The sequence below is a fragment of the Choloepus didactylus genome, chromosome 19, assembly GCF_015220235.1.
Source record: "Choloepus didactylus isolate mChoDid1 chromosome 19, mChoDid1.pri, whole genome shotgun sequence".
Taxonomy (NCBI): domain Eukaryota; kingdom Metazoa; phylum Chordata; class Mammalia; order Pilosa; family Megalonychidae; genus Choloepus; species Choloepus didactylus.
Genome location: NC_051325.1, coordinates 49,604,144 through 49,619,569, shown reverse-complemented (window position 1 = coordinate 49,619,569; position 15,426 = coordinate 49,604,144). Strand labels below are relative to the sequence as shown.

Genomic DNA, 15,426 nt, shown 5'->3' with positions numbered 1-15,426 from the left:
AGTCTTTTCAATACTGTGGAAACCATGTTGCACAGGGTTGAGGAGAGGAGTTATTTAGGATCACACTTTGATCTTAACCCATGACCTTTGAACTAATGTATTTAAAATCAGTAAGCCAGCTCTGTCTTAAGGAGCACAGTGGAGAGCCAGGCTTTACAGAGGGACTTTTTGGCCTCCTGGTGCTGGTCTAGAGGCTGCTGAGCCTGCCTCCCATGGTTATTCCCCACATGGTCTGTTTGAATCTGTGGGAGGCCGTCATGTTTCTTTGGTTTTTACTACAAGTCTGTGATCTAGAAAATTGTCCCCAAAGAACCAGCTCTGTATGCAGGTATGTATTCCCTGCCAAAGATGTCCATTCACCTCTTCCCAACCTTCATCTCCCTCTGATCCCCCATACCCCCATCCCTAAGGCTTTTTGTCACTGAAATGGCTGTGTAAGGTCTAGCAGGTGGGCACTTAGATCTGTCATGGGAGAAAATAACTCATGTCATTCCCTCCCACAGAGCATCGCAACATGCCCCAGGCAGACGCCATGGTGCTGGTGGCCAGAAATTATGAGCGCTACAAGAATGAGTGCCGGGAGAAGGAACGTGAGGAGATTGCCAGACAGGCAGCCAAGATGGCCGATGAAGCAATCGTACAGGAAAGGGAACGAGGAGGCCCTGAGGAGGGAGTGAGAGGAGGACACCCACCAGCCATCCAGAGCCTCATCAACCTGCTGGCAGACAACAGATACCTCACTGCTGAAGAGACCGACAAGATCATCAACTACCTGCGAGAGCGAAAGGAGCGGCTTATGAGGAGCAGCACCGACTCTCTGCCTGGTGAGCTACGTGGCAGGGCCGAGGTGAAGTTCTGACTCTGCATTTCTCTAACCCCAGGTTCTGTTGGGAGGGTGTCAGGCCCAGGGCTCTTTGGGGTGGGTATGGGTAATCAGCCCATCCCTTTGGTTCTCCCATGGGCCATCCCTGCTGATAACAATGATGACTTAAGAATTGGGTATGAATTCTGATCCCTATAGTTAATGTGGTTGGGGTGGGTTGGACTAGCATTGCTGGTTCCTTGGTAGCCAAAATGTGTGCCTATTTTTGTTAGCAGTTCTCTGGGGGAACTAGGCTGTATCCTAAACACAGCACATAGCATGAAATGGCCCCTTGGGGAAATGGATGTTATAATCTATATTCTGTGTGATTGATGTGACTCGGTGACTGTTGTGCTTCCCTTGGCTACTAAGGCCTCCTGCTCTTGGGGGGTGTTTTCAACGGGATACCTCCCTCTTCTGTCTTCCAGGCCAGATTTCCCGCCAGCCACTCGGGGCGACCTCGGGTGCCTCGTTGAAGACACAGCCGAGCTCCCAACAGCTCCAGAGTGGCCAAGTGCTCTCCTCTGCTACATCCACTCCAGCTGCAACCCCCACCTCCCAGCAAGAGCTTCAGGCCAAAATCCTCAGCCTCTTCAATAGTGGCACGGTTGCGGCCAATAGCAGCTCTGCATCCCCCTCTGTTGCTGCCGGAAGCACTCAGAACCAGAATTTTTCCACAGCAGTGAACAGCCAGCCTCAGCAAAGATCACAGGCCTCTGGGAATCAGCCTCCAAACATTTTGGGACAGGGAGGATCTGCCCGGAACATGGGCCCCAGGCCTGGGGCTCCTTCCCAAGGGCTCTTTGGCCAGCCTTCCAGTCGCCTGGCACCTGCCAGCAACATGGCTAGCCAGAGGCCCGTGTCTTCCACAGGTATCAACTTTGACAATCCAAGTGTACAGAAGGCCCTGGACACCCTGATCCAGAGTGGCCCTGCTCTCTCCCACCTTGTTAGCCAGACCACAGCACAGGTGGGACAGCCCCAAGCCCCCATGGGATCTTACCAGAGGCATTACTGAGGCTAAATCTCTCAACTACTCCCAGTCCCCTCATCCCCTGGCCTCCTCCCACTTACTGCGTTCTAAATAGAGTTGTTTGGAGGATGTTCTTTGCACCTGTCCAGGTTCACATTGAATGTCATAAGTTTCGACCACCTGCTCTCTCCTCTGCTCAAGGCTATGTTGCTTATTCCTTCCAGAGTCAGAGTTTATACTGCATTTAGGGATAAGTTTGTTGGTTTTTGTTTTCTGTGGGTATTTGTTTTGTTTTGTTTCTAGAAAATAAATATTCTGTGGTCACTTGAGCAGTATAGGTGTCTGGGCTCAGTTTATATTTTATGGGTTTCTCTAGTCCCTTTGTCAGCTGGATTGGGGGAGGAAAGGAGGAAGCAGCCAGGCCCCAAGCTGGCTATGTTTGGAATAACATTTGTCCTGTCACTACCTTTGTTCCTTTTGAACCTACCAAGGCTTCCTAGCCTACTCTGGCACCAACTAGAGCTCAAGCTCCTGCTTTCAGTGCAGAGTGGCAGGCTGGGCTTGGCACACACAGTAATGTCATGCCCCCATCCAACATGGAGACTGCTTGAGGATTCATAAATCACTTGCGGGGTTGGTGAGGAGTGAGGAGTGGCCATGGCAGCCCAAATGCAGGAACTCTTCTGCCTGAGCCAGGGTTGTTTGGTTTTGTTGGTCTTTCCCCCCCACCCCCGTTTTCTTTATGTGCTTTTCATTGGAGGATCTTCAGTGGGCTGAACCGCTCCATTCCCAAGCAGTTTTAATACAAGCTGTGAATCTGGGTCCCAACCACTCTTAACACCCTTAACATTTCTGTCAGTGTCTCCCTCTCCAGTGGTAGTTTCATGGAGTAAGCTCTGAGAAGGCAGCTCTAGACTCTGGTAGTGAACACCCATTTTTTTCAGTGATTGGTATGATTGATACAAGTTTGTGGCTCAAAAAGCAGGCTCTTGTTTTTATCTAGATTTTTGTTCTGTTTTCTGAGCAGCAGGAGGCAGGGACCATTTTGATATCAGACTCTGGGTAGCTGGGCATGTTCTTGGTACAGTTTTGAGCCAGAGTGACGTTGTTGGAGGACCTCTGGCTGCTGCTCTAAAATGGAGCCAAAGGAAGCTGCCCTCCCCCTAGGAGCCATTAGAGTCCTTTGGATCACCATCTCAAGGGGCCCCTGGCAGGGGCAAGAGAGAGAAATGAGTGACTTCAGCTGAGTCCCTGCTACTAGCTGAACAATGGTTTCAAAAACTCAAGGTCTCCCCAGATGGCAGCATTTTATGTTCTGACCTGTTTGTGTTATATAGTGTTTTTTTTTCCTCTTTGGAACTCTTGTGTTGTTAATAAGATGAGATGATTACTTTTTAATTAAAATGAAAAAGTAAAAACTGTGTTTATCTTTTTTGAGTGTGATTATCTCTTTCCAGGGGGCTCTTTCCCAGGGTTGGAAGATGAGGGTCCCCGATTCAGTCTGCATTGAGACCTGGGGTCCACCCCATTTTGTCCTCAACCTGTAGTCAGGCCTCAAAAACATCTTTTAACTCTACCTTCTCTTCTTATACAGCTTACCTCATTAGACGCTTTTATAACAGCTTGAGGCAAAAGCCCGCTGGCTAATAGTAATGCTGTGTTAAAACCCTTACTTGTGGTTCACTTTCAGTGTATCAGCAGGCTTGTCCTCTTATTCTAGAAAGGAAAATGGGGCTGTGAAGAGGCCATTTCTGAGTGACGGCAGGTGGTGTGATTCCCTCTCAGTTGCTGCCCTCCATTCTGTCCATAGTGTAGGGAGCTGGCAGACCATAGAATCATGGAACTTGGAGTGGCCGTGGAGAGCATTTACTAGCCAGCCCGTCAGGAAAATTGGAATGTTTTGGGGGAAGTGACTGGACAGGCTCAGCAGGTTAGGACCAGCCACACGCCCATGGCACTGATCCTGCCCCTGGAAGTGCTCCCCAGTCTCCTAGGAGGTGACAATAGTGTAACACTCTCTGCTGCCCCTGTTTCTCATTTCTTTGTCCCTTCAGGACAGGGCCCTGAAACAATCTATGTCAGTGCACAAACTAGTCAACCAGACCTGGGGCTTCAGCCTATCTCTTCTATGTCAGTGAAGACCAGTGTTTCTGATGTGAGAATCTGGGGCCCTCCTGGAGGGCCAACTTGAGTACCCCTCTTGCCACCCACTAATTCTTCCCCCTTGAGTGCCCAAACAGCACACCTCAGGCCATGAAGGGTATAATAAAATCGTTTTTATTGCATTTTGTGCAGATGGGAGTCTAAAAAATTAATACAGTAAAAGCTGTAAAGCATTAAATGGGAGCATTCAACAATTAAAGGAAAGAACCAACTCTCTCCTTTCCATATTGGCACAAGGAACACAAGATCAATACTGAGGCGGAATGCAGAATACCAAAAACTTACACTGAAAGTTAAAGGCAGGCCTAATAATAATAGTAATAAATATTCTTGATTTGGTTTGCAACCTCTCCTATTTACAAAGTTTTTCAATTGCATTGCATTGCCCTGCACATAGATCGACTAAACCAAAAGCAACACTAGTATCACTACAAGGCTATTGAAATATTGCACTCAGAATAAAAGTCACTTGGATGAACATGAAACATCTAGCTACAGTGATTATAATGATAATTTAATGACTGACGTAATAACATTCATAACAAATATTGCACATGTAGCACAGAAAACTTGCGTTTTTGTTGTGGGATGTTTGTTTTCATCAACGGAAACTGCTCTTGCCAACTAGATAGTCCCTGCCCAGATAGTGCAACTTTGGTTCCCTAACGTGTTGGTTCAGCCCCTTCCGCTTCTGCTCAGCCCACCACTTCAACCCTGGATTGCTCAGGCCCCCAGAAAGCCAGGAAGGGCTGTAGTTCTCAGGGGGAGTCTTGTGGTGGATGCAGGGCTGGTGTCATAACACCTCCAACTTTTCTGATTAGTTTCTGGGAGAATCCATCTAGCCCCCTGGTGACATCTGAGATACCTGGTTCTAACTGCAGATCTGGCCTCCAGCCACACCTGTCCCACTTGGATGGCACCAGCTCGTGCTCTGCCTTGGGCTCAAAGGAAAGGACACGGTGAAGTCAGGAGTACCCAGTGGCCCCAGTTCTGGGAGGTGGGCAGATGTCAAGTTGCATGGGCCAGGGTCCTGGGGCTAGAGGTACTGTACCCAGTCCCAGAGGGTGCTGGAATGAACATGCAGGGCCTGTCCCCGTATTGAGGATGTGCCCTGGAGGAAAGGAACCTGGCCAGTGTGCCTTCTCTGGGGACAGAGAGTGCCTCCGACTGGGCTGGTGGAGCGGAAGTGCCAAGGGCTGGAGTTGGGGAAACCAAAGGCCTTAGGTTCTAGTTGGAGGAGGGAAGGGAGGCCCTACGAACAAAGCTCATGGTGACTCCAGCCCTCCCCCGGGACCGGGAACCTGGGGTACGCTAGAGGCCGCTGCTAGGCACCGAGGCTGGGCTTCCCGGGGACTGGGTTCCCGAAGCCGAGCTGCCGGATGGGGACAAGGGACGGAACATCAGGCGCAGCAGTGGGGCCTCCCTTGTGGGTCCGGCCCCTGAGCCAGAATTACCCCCTCTCTCATCACCCAGGGAGGAAACTCTGGGGAGTGGGTGCCCTCCATCTCCCCGATTTCAGTCTTTGGCGAGGAACCATGGGATAAGGGAAGCAGCCGACAAGCCGACTGGGAAAAGACTCCTGCTCCCCCCAGCGAAGGCACCGGGGTGGGGCTTCCTCAGTGGGGCGGGGCCCCCCCGTTTCTCCCCTCCTGAGGAGCGCCCCTCCCCTATCCTGGCCCCAGCTTGCATAAGAGCTAATGAGGTGAGGCTGCGCGCGCGGTTCTGCAGCCGCAGTGGAAGCTCATGTCCGCTGGGAGGCGAATCCAGGAAGAGTTGGACACTTCTCTCACCTCATCTCGGAAAAGAACTAGAGGGAAGGGTCGGAAGCCAAGGGCGCGTGGATAATGCGAGGAGGCGAGAGCGGGGCGGGGGTGTCGAGGGACCATGACCACGACTCCCGCCTGGACCAAAAGCACATTTGCTCTCAAACTCGGACGTCAAGGAAAACCCAACTTCCCGAGGCCTCTGCCTCTCCTGGGCGCCCCCAGCGGGAGAGCTCGACAGTGGCGAGAAGTCCGTTGCGCTTCTAGTCACATAAATATGGGGACGTTAAAAATACACGCGATGTCTCCTGTACACTATGTATAGACGGCCGGCCCGCGCCCCCGGGTTCCGTGAAAAGGGGCGGCGGAGACAGCCGACAGCGACCTTCCAACCTCCGCGCCCCGGGGCCGCGGGGAGGTCGGGGCGCAGCGCGAAAGGAGCGCACAGCTAGGACCCGGGCGGGGCGCGGGGAGGGGGCGGGACAGGAGTCCCAAGCCCCGCCCAGGTGGGGGAAGGGGCCGCGCGGAGTTCCTGGGGGTCGCCAAAGCCCCAGCTCCTCTTCTCTCCGCGCCTCCCCTCGACCTTTATTGCAGTGTCTCCTCCGGCGGGGCGAGGCCGGGTTTAGAAAACGGGCAGCGCAGCTGGGGCCCACAGACCGACGGGCCAGCGGGGCGCTTGGGGTTCTGGTCTCCACGCGGGGCCCGTCCTCTCCGAGTCAGCCCCGACGGGCGAGGCCCTCGGGCTTCAGGCAGCGGGGAAAAGGGCCCGGGCGCGGGCACGGGGTCTGTATGTAAACGGTGACAGCGGCGGGGGACGCGGCGAGGGCTCCGGGGCCGCGGGCCGGGCGCGCTCGGACCCGGGTAGCAGGTCCTGGTTCTCAGGAATAGATGGTGATGACCTCGCGGCCGCCGCCGCGGACCAGCATCACGCGGTCCAGGTGCTCGGTGAGGACCTCGAGGAACTCCATGTCTGGGCGCTCGTCAAGGAGAAAGACCCGGCCCCTTTCCCTCCCGAAGGAATTGGGGTCGAGCCCACGCCTCTGTTGGAGGTGCTGATCCTGCAGCAGGACTGCCTCAGCTTTTCCCACCCTGGGCTAGGATCCAGGTCCCCTTCCCCCATTTTTGACTTCAGGATACAGTTTTCATCGCCATTGCGGTTGCGGGGAGGCCCGGGCATGTTGAGCAAAACAAGTTTGGCATCCCGAGATTTCTTCACGATGGCCTCGTTCAGCCGCACCGCCGTGTGCATGCGCCGCACGTTGGACTGGTTCCTGGGGGAGGAAGGGAGGAGGGCGCAGGAGCCCGGGGGATAGGACAGTCGAACCCAGTTGCCTTTCCAGCCCGCCGGCCAGGCTGGGCTGCTGGGGCCTGGTGCTTGCAAGCCAAGCATCACCAACCCAGTTCTTCCAAGATGGGCTAGAGACCCCAGAGGTCAGGGGCACGAACTGGGGCTTACGATGAAGTGAAAAGAGCAGGGACCCTGGCCAACCCAGCAGAGAGAATGAAAAAACTAGCAAGCACTTACAAGTTTTCCCACTCCCTTCAGGAAACACAAGAGAAGCAAAGAGAGGAAGAAAAAGAGAAGGATCAGAAAAAGAGGGAGTGCCTGGGGGGCTTGGGCCAGCGCACCTACCCTGAGTGAATACTGGCCCCAGTCTCCCAGCTCCCGCTTCACCTTTCTACTGCCTGCACCTGGGAGTTCTGAGCCTCGGTCATCAGGCTCAACCCCCTAGTCCTCAGATGGGGGAACCAAGCCCATGTCTGAGCTGCGTCTCTGGACTGCCAGACCAGGGCTCCTTCTGCTCTTTGGCTCAGCCATGGGGAGCAAAGGTTCCTTGGGCTCACCCAGCCCCAGCCCTTAGCCCCCAGGCCCGTACGGCTTCATGCTGAAGAAGTCCTTGATGCCCTCGGAGGAGACGGGACTGGGGCCCTTATTCTTCTCCGCCACCGACTTGTCCTTGGTCCAGGTGAGATGCACATTCTCAGGATCCACCTCCCCCTCGCCCTCAGGCTCCTCCCCGGGGGATGGCGAGCTGCTGGGGCAGCTGGGAGCACTCTTGTCATGGATCAGCTGCACCTGAGGGATGAATGAAGGGACAGCAGTTGATTCCTTTGGCCGCCAAGGGTTCTGCTGCCAGTAGCAGGGGCTACACCACTGCAGCTGCACACCTCCTCCTCCGGTTTCTCCTCACTGTCACCAGCTGTCTCTTCCGGGACGTTAAGACGGAGCCGGGTGTTAGCTGGGTTCTTTCTCCGGATTGAGCCTCGAGACTCATCTGTGATACTCTGGATCTAGGCAATGACACAGATTGGCACCAGCTCTGCAGGGAGTCACACCTATGCCCTACAAACAGCCGCTACCAAAGCTGATGTTTCAGCCAGGACACTCATTTTTGGAACCTCTGCCAGTAGTTAAAATATTGCAGTGCTTCCAGACCAAAGAGCCACTGCCCCCACCAACCTGGCCACCCCAACCCTTCTCTAGAACCCCCAACCTCCCCACCATCCAGAATCAAGGGGTTAACACCTGACTCAGCAAGTCATCTTTCTCCCCTGGCACCACAGTCCTGGGCCAGTTCCAATTGGTCAGTGCACCTGCCATTGCTTAAAAACTTTCCCATCACTCCTGGCTAACACCCTCATCCTCGGAGGGCCTATCCTCCCCAGCTCAAAGGGGTCAGTGCTCATTCCCCTGAGGATCCGTCCACAACATTCTGAGTCATATATTATCCACACTTTGGGAACCCATCACCTTCATCTACAGGATCTGCCACTCATTCCCATGCAATCCGCCACCCACCTCTGGGAGCTCTTCTGCCCCTGGCCCTGGCGAACCATCCCTCATTTCCCCAAGGACCTGACAGCCAATCCCTGGTGTGGGCCTTCCATCCATATCCCAGAGGGCAGTGAGTCCACACCACCCACACCTGGGAAATCTTACACCCCTCCCCCACTCTTCACCAATCCCCCCTGAGACGCCATCAACAACACCCCAGGAGCTTTGCTCCCAACACCCACCCATCACCTGTATTCCTAAATATCCATCTGTCACCCCTTCTTTGAGGGTCGATTACATGAACTCTTATCCCCCACACTGGCAGCCCAAACCCCTGAGGCATCATCATCCATCCCTGAGGGCCCCTCTATCTATACTAGTACCCCCCACTCTCCCTCAGGTCCCAGAAGCCACATGCAGAGGGGAATATCTGTCACCCATGCCAAGGTCCCTTCCGCACCCTGGTTGGGAGGCTGGTAGGTGCAGCTGCAGTACAGTAGGCTGGGCTAGGGGGCATAAGAGTGATGAGTAAGCTGCAGGGGAAAGGTGACAGGGCCAGCGGCCAGGAGGCCAACCTTGGGCCATCCTAACCCTGCGCAGACCCCAGGCTGGCAGCAGTGTGGTGCTCTCAGCACCCAGCCAGGGCCACCTCACCTCCCGCTCCCGCTCGTTCTTGGTTAAATGCATCTGTTTGAGGATCTGGGAGCGCTGCTCCATCACCAGCGTCTTCTCGTAGGTGTAAGCCGAAATGTCGCTCTCATGCTGTGGGCAGACAGGGGCAGGATGGGGTGAGGAGGGCAAGGGAGGAAAATGTGGGCTCTGAGCTCAGGGGCAAGGTCAAGCGGAGGGAGGCAGGGCCCCCTTCCTCCTGCCGGTCTAAACAAGGACCAAGTTTAATCAAGGGTTGTGGGAGGCAGTGCAGCTCATTCCCTCCTCAGCCCAGGACAGGACCCAGCATGGGAATGGATAAATTAAAAATGAGTGGATTATTTAATTACCCAGGTGAATGGAGAAGGGAAAGAAACGAGAAACGAAAGGATGAATGAATACATACATGGCTGAATGGGTGGGTGAGTGAGTGAATGAACCAATTAATGAACAGTGCATATGAGTAGATTAATGAAAGCACAGAGGGATGAGAGGATGGATAGGTAAACTGGGGTGGGGAGTGGCTGGACGAGGGGCCTTCCAGAACAGCTTTTAGGAGCACGGACACTGTCTGGATTTGAATCCTGACTCGGTCATTTACTGCAGTGAACTGCGGGGCAAATTACTTAACCTTTCTGTGCCTTAACTTCCTAATCTGTAAAATGGAAATAGAGTAGTAATTGTATCTATCTCATAGGTCATTTTGAGAATTAATATATTCAAAGCACAGAGAAGGCCTGGCCTAGGTAAGCACCATGAGGCACAGCCTTTCTTACACAGGGAGGGGCAGGCAGTGCAGTCGGGGTGAATACATGGGCAGCTACGAGGTTGGGGGGAAGACATCCAGCATTATCTGCTGATGGGATTGGAGTTGTCCCATTCGGTGCCAGAGCCAAGAGGGAAGAGGCTCAGGTGGGACTCCAAAACTCCCAGGGGGGTCCTGGGGACTCACCATCTCCACCACCTCCACCTCTGCGGTGATGCGTAGATGGTACAGGAAGGTGGTCAGGTCCTTCTTCATCTGGATGCTATTGTCATCCATCTGGGCCACGGTGAAGATTCGCATCTTGCACTTCCTCCAGACCTGCAAGGGGTGAAGGGGTCCGGGAAGGCCCAGCTCAGATGCAGCGAGGGGACGCAGGGCCAGAACCTAGAGAGGACCCCATCCCCTCGTCCTTCCCACCCGCCCCCACACAAATGCTGACCTGCAATCCTCCCACTCAGGGCCCACTCACTACAAAAGCTCCCCTGCTTAGGTCCGAGGCTCCCCATTTACCATTTCACTGGTCTCCTTTAAAAATGCAAGGATTCCCGGGAGGGGAGGCGCAATGCCTAACACCTCAGAATGGAAAGGGTGACAGGACCATTTCACCAGGTGCTCATGAGATAGGAAGGACCTGGAGGCAAGCCCCAGGCAGAGCCCCTGAGCCTCGTCCATGGATGTGCACGCACGCACACACACACAAGTGCTCACACATCTGTGTGCACGTGAACACATGCACATGCATACACTTACGCACTCCTACACGTGTGCTCACACATCCACATGCACACACACATGCAAACACATGCACTCACACGCATGCACAGGCACACACACCCGCCTGCAGACTCACACGGACGTGCACACTCACACACTCACCTTGTGGTGCCGCAGCAGGAAGGGCAGCAGCATGAGCATGCCCCCGTCATGCACGATCCACCAGACATCGATGCTGCCCTCGGAAAAGCGCTCAGGGTTCCCGGGAAACATGGCAACGTTCTTGGTGACCAGCAGGGCCAGGTGGCCAGCCGTGGTTTCCCGGACGAGCTCTGGGGAAGGCCAAAGAGAGGGCCCGAGGAGGGCACAGTGACCCCAGTCCCCTCCCAGCAGCCAGCAGCAGCCACGGGGGCCCCTGACACCCTGTACCCCACCCTACCCAGCCTTGGCCTTGGGCTGGGGAGTCAGAAAACCATCTACCTGAGCCTCTTCAGGCAGATGTCGTTTGGACTTGGGAAAGCCCTTTGACCTCTCTGGGCCTCAGTTTCTCCAGCTGTCAAATGACAACCACACTGCCTGCCCTTTCTGATAATAATGACCCGACCTTGCATGATCTCATGTAATCCTTCCAAAACTTAGAGTTATGACCTACCTATAAAGAAGTGAGAACAGCCTGGAGTTAATGGGGCAGGCTCTGGGCTGGTTCAAATCCTGGCGTACCAGCTGTGTGACCTGGAGCAAATTCCTTAATGTCTCTGTGCCTCACTTTCACAACCAATAAATTGGAGAAAACACTTCCTACCCCTCGTAAGACTGCTGAGAGAATTAGAGATAGAGAGAACTTGCCTGGCCCTCAGCACACATTTCTGTAGTTGTTTCATTTTTCTATTACCATCAGCAACAATTATCAAGGAATCTGATGCTCAGAGAGGGTGAGTCACTTGTGCACGATCACACAGCTAGGTAGTGCCAGAGCTGAGATTCAGACCCAGGCCTCCGCAATTTAAAAGATGTAGTCGTCCCTGCTGCCCTGCACTGTCCTCCTCCCAGGACTCTGAGCCAGGCAGGAGCCAAGAATGTTGGTCTTGTTTACAGCTGAGTCCCCAGCATGAAGCGCCTGGCACGTGGCCAGCTTTGAACACCTCGCCTACACATGCCCCATCCATACTCACCAAGCCTAGGAAATGGTCCCGGGGTGGAGGGGACCCCAAAGCCCCCCCTGTCCCCAGCCCCACCACAGCCTGCCCACCGGCCCATTACCGATGAAGTTCCTCCAGGTCTGATGATCTTCCTTCTGCCGCCAGTTGCGGGGCCAGCCAACCAGCACGGTGTTGTGCTGCAGCCCCCCGAGGCCCCCAGACTGAATCAGGTGGGACACGCCGTCGCGCAGGTTTGAGGAAATCACGACCTGGCAGAAACCTTTCACCTTTTCTGCTTCCATCAGGCGCCGGATGGACTGGGGGGGTCAGACAAGGAGCAGGCTCAGGCCTCCCTGGCCCCGGGTCACCCCCTCGCAGACTCCCCACCTTGCGTCTCGCCCCTCCAGCCACCCGGATCTTCCTGAGGCTCAGTTCTGTCCACGTCAGCCCTTGAGGCCAGAATCGTGCACAGCTCCCCATTGCCCGTGGCCCTCACTCCTTGTCTATCACTCGGGGCTCTTTGCGACCTGACCCCACACTTCCCACCTTCCTGCTCTTGCTGGTCCCCCTGCCTGCCATGCCCCCCACTCCAATTGTACCTTACGCCCGGCCCAGCCCATCTGAAATGTCACCTTCTTCAGAAACCACCCCCCCACCCGGAGCAGAATTAAACTGGGTTTCTCTGCATGACCAATGTGTCTTAATTTTTAAACATAGCATAATAATAAGCATTTTAAATGCACATTTAATCTGCACTATGGGGAGGTGTTCTCACTGCTCCCATTTTATAGAGGAGGAAATCGAGGCTCAGAGAAATCGAGGCTTGCTGAAGGCCACACAGCCCATAGGAGCCACAGAGCTAATGGGTGTTACTGTGAGATCCAAATCCAGTCTGACTCCAGCCCCACACTCTTAATTACTATCCTGATGCCAAACAGAGAAAAGTTCCATTTCCACCACTGCCACTTCCCGGTCATGTGACCTTGGGCAAGTCACCCAACCTCTATGAACTTCGGTTTTATCACCTGTTAAATGGAGGTCATGGCACCTACGCCTCATTGAGCATTAGGGAGAACTACATAGCACGATGTGCAAGAGGGCTTAGGAGAGTGCCTGGCATATCGTAAACTCTCAACACATTGTATGACCCTTTTGCTATTAACTCTCTAGCATGTGACATGTCTGAGAGCCTTCCATGTGGATTCTATCTTCCCCACAAGCCTGCAACCACCTTGAGGGCTGGGACTTGGTCTTCAACATCTCCATCGCCCCCGTGCCTACCCCCGTGCCTGCCACACAGCCTCTTCTCCTCTGCACGCAGTGAACTGAGCTGACCTGCCGGGGCCTCCAGCTCCGGGCCCTGATAGGTTGCTGTGAACGGTCCAGTGAGGCACAAGCCATTAGGATGCCCCTCCCTGGCCTCACCTTGCCTCCCTTGGGCACCCTTTTCTCTCTCCAGGCCCAGCCAAAGTCCTGAGGACAGAGGCCTGAATGCCAGATGAACCCACTTCCTCCGTTACCCATCAGGCTCTAGACACCACTTGATGCCACTTAATGCTGACACCAGCTACCCGGCTCTGCACTCTGCTCCATGGACCAGTGGGTGGGACACAGCACGCCAAGACGGACCCAGGGTAAAATCCTGACCCCGTGTGACTTTCAGCAAACTGCTTTCCCTCTCTGGGCCTCAGTTTCCTCCTGTGCCAAATGTGGACACTAACCCTGCCTACCCCACAAAGTGCAGGAACCAAACAAGTCCATAGATGTGAAAACATTGTGAAAGATTTTTACTTTAGCAGGAAGAAGTTTGGAGTATTAATCAAGCAATCCTAACTTTGAGTCGCAGTTTTCTGTCCTTTAACAAGTGACCTCACTTTCCTTATCTATAAAATGGGTTCTTCTTGGTCTGATGGTCTTTGGTTCTGAGTTGGATTCTAAGGAACTCACTCCTTAAGGCTTTAGGCCCCTCTTCAAAGGATGAGGACATGAGCTCCTGAGTCCCCTTTGATCCCAAAGGGGGTAAAGAAGGAAAGTATAAGGGACAATACTGCCTTCCCAAGGGCCCTTTCCTTGCCCCAGCACCACCACCACCAGAGCCTCCGCTCACCTCCTCTGCCCGCTGGGCCTGGGGATGGTGGTCCAGAAAGGTGCCCTCGAGGACAGAGCCCACAATGGTCAGGCCCTTCCCTGCCTTGAGCTGGGAGGTCAACGAGAGCAGCTGTGGGTGCACCACGTTCTGATCTTGGTCCACGCGCACCAGCACCAGCAGCTGTGGCCTAAAGAGGGCCCAGAGTCACACGATCCGCCCACTACCTCCTCTCACACTCACCCACAACATGCCCATCACCAATTACCCTCACATCCAACCTTCTGTACCCACATCCACCCATTGATCCATCTAGACATCCATCCATCCATTCCTTAAATATCAACCCATCCAACCTCTCTCCATACAATCCATCTATCCACCCACCCACCCCCTTATTTTATTCTTCACTCATCCACTCTCACATCCATATTCATTTACCCACCCATACATTATTCATTAACTCTCCACACATCCTCCTACTCACCATCCGTTCACTCATCCATCTATTCACCCAACCATCCTCCCATACAGGTGTACGTTTATCCATCTACACATCTATTTATCCACTGATTTCCTTATTCATTTAGCCATCCCATCCATCCACCACCCATCAGTTTAATAAGCATTCTCTAAGCAACTGCTCTGGGCTAGAACCTGTGCTAAGCACTTGAGGATTCACATACAAGTAATGCAAATAAATCCCTGGTCTCTGGAAGACCCAGTTTTGTTGCCATCAGCAAAGACAAGCTAACGATGTCCTAGGCATAGTTCAGAGTTTCAGGCCTTACTCTTCGCAAAGTGAACCTTAAGGAGATGAATGACTGGTTGGGTGTGCAGAGCAGTCAGCTGTAAAGCACCCGGGCTGAGAGGCAGGAGGCAAAGATTCTGCTCCAGTTCTGCCTTCCAGGACCTCTGAGTCCCTCTGTGGGCCTTGATTGTCACATGAATAAAATGGAGGTTTGATGTTTTTAATCAGAGATTCCTAACATTTCTCCAAGTGAATATTCCATCTCTCCCAGAGTAAATGCTCCGTGATGTTATATTTATCTGTCTCTCTGTGCACCTTCTCCATAGAATGTGAACTCATAGCATTCTCAGAGGCCAGAAGGGGGCTTGGCACATATCATGCATTCATACATTTTTTTAAACAAATGATGGAATGAATGAATGAATGAATAGATGATCAGAAGGCTGACTTGGAGGATGAGGTTTGGGAACAAATATCTGGAACTCAGCTCAGCCTCAGGTGTCATAAGTAGAAAGGGCTCCACTGAAGAGAGATTAAGGGAATGCCGTTGAGGAGGCACTCAGCAAAATGAAACAAGGAGGATGGGTCGGCCCCACCTCTCCTCCATCCAGAGTCCCTCACACGTGTGCCCCCACCGCTCACCTCCAGTTCTTGGTGTGCGGAGGCCCTTCCTCCAGGCGCAAGAGGGCATAGCGAGCAGCACTGAGTGACAGGCCCCGGATCCCATCGCCCCACTCCTTCTCGGCCCTGCGGACCAGGGAGGGGGCATCTTGTGAGCACAGGAA

At 53.8% G+C, this 15,426-nt stretch overlaps 2 protein-coding genes across 5 annotated transcripts in view; one reads left to right on the top strand and one right to left on the bottom strand.

Annotated features, from left to right (window-relative positions):
• Window positions 1-3,257, top strand: part of NCOA5 (nuclear receptor coactivator 5) — a 35,502-nt gene extending 32,245 nt beyond the window's left edge. For 2 of the 3 annotated variants that reach the window (XM_037811449.1, XM_037811448.1), the window contains 2 exons: window positions 504-824; window positions 1,291-3,257. In XM_037811449.1, coding sequence (XP_037667377.1) covers window positions 504-824; window positions 1,291-1,880 — 911 coding nt within the window. In that variant the 3' untranslated portion in view covers window positions 1,881-3,257. Of the gene's footprint in view, window positions 1-503; window positions 848-1,290 lie in introns of all 3 variants that reach the window. The other variant, XM_037811450.1, reaches the window with a different exon arrangement.
• A 2,186-nt stretch (window positions 3,258-5,443) lies between these two features.
• The window catches only part of SLC12A5 (solute carrier family 12 member 5), a 35,579-nt gene continuing 25,596 nt past the window's right edge, over window positions 5,444-15,426 (bottom strand). For both annotated transcript variants that reach the window (XM_037811439.1, XM_037811440.1), the window contains exons 16-26: window positions 15,284-15,388; window positions 13,912-14,080; window positions 11,926-12,121; window positions 10,828-10,997; window positions 10,138-10,269; window positions 9,192-9,299; window positions 7,931-8,053; window positions 7,639-7,838; window positions 7,287-7,301; window positions 6,899-7,032; window positions 5,444-6,731 (exon numbers count right to left, since the gene is read on the bottom strand). In XM_037811439.1, the coding sequence (XP_037667367.1) occupies window positions 6,640-6,731; window positions 6,899-7,032; window positions 7,287-7,301; window positions 7,639-7,838; window positions 7,931-8,053; window positions 9,192-9,299; window positions 10,138-10,269; window positions 10,828-10,997; window positions 11,926-12,121; window positions 13,912-14,080; window positions 15,284-15,388 (1,444 nt within the window). In that variant the 3' untranslated portion in view covers window positions 5,444-6,639. The remainder of the gene's footprint in view (window positions 6,732-6,898; window positions 7,033-7,286; window positions 7,302-7,638; window positions 7,839-7,930; window positions 8,054-9,191; window positions 9,300-10,137; window positions 10,270-10,827; window positions 10,998-11,925; window positions 12,122-13,911; window positions 14,081-15,283; window positions 15,389-15,426) is intronic.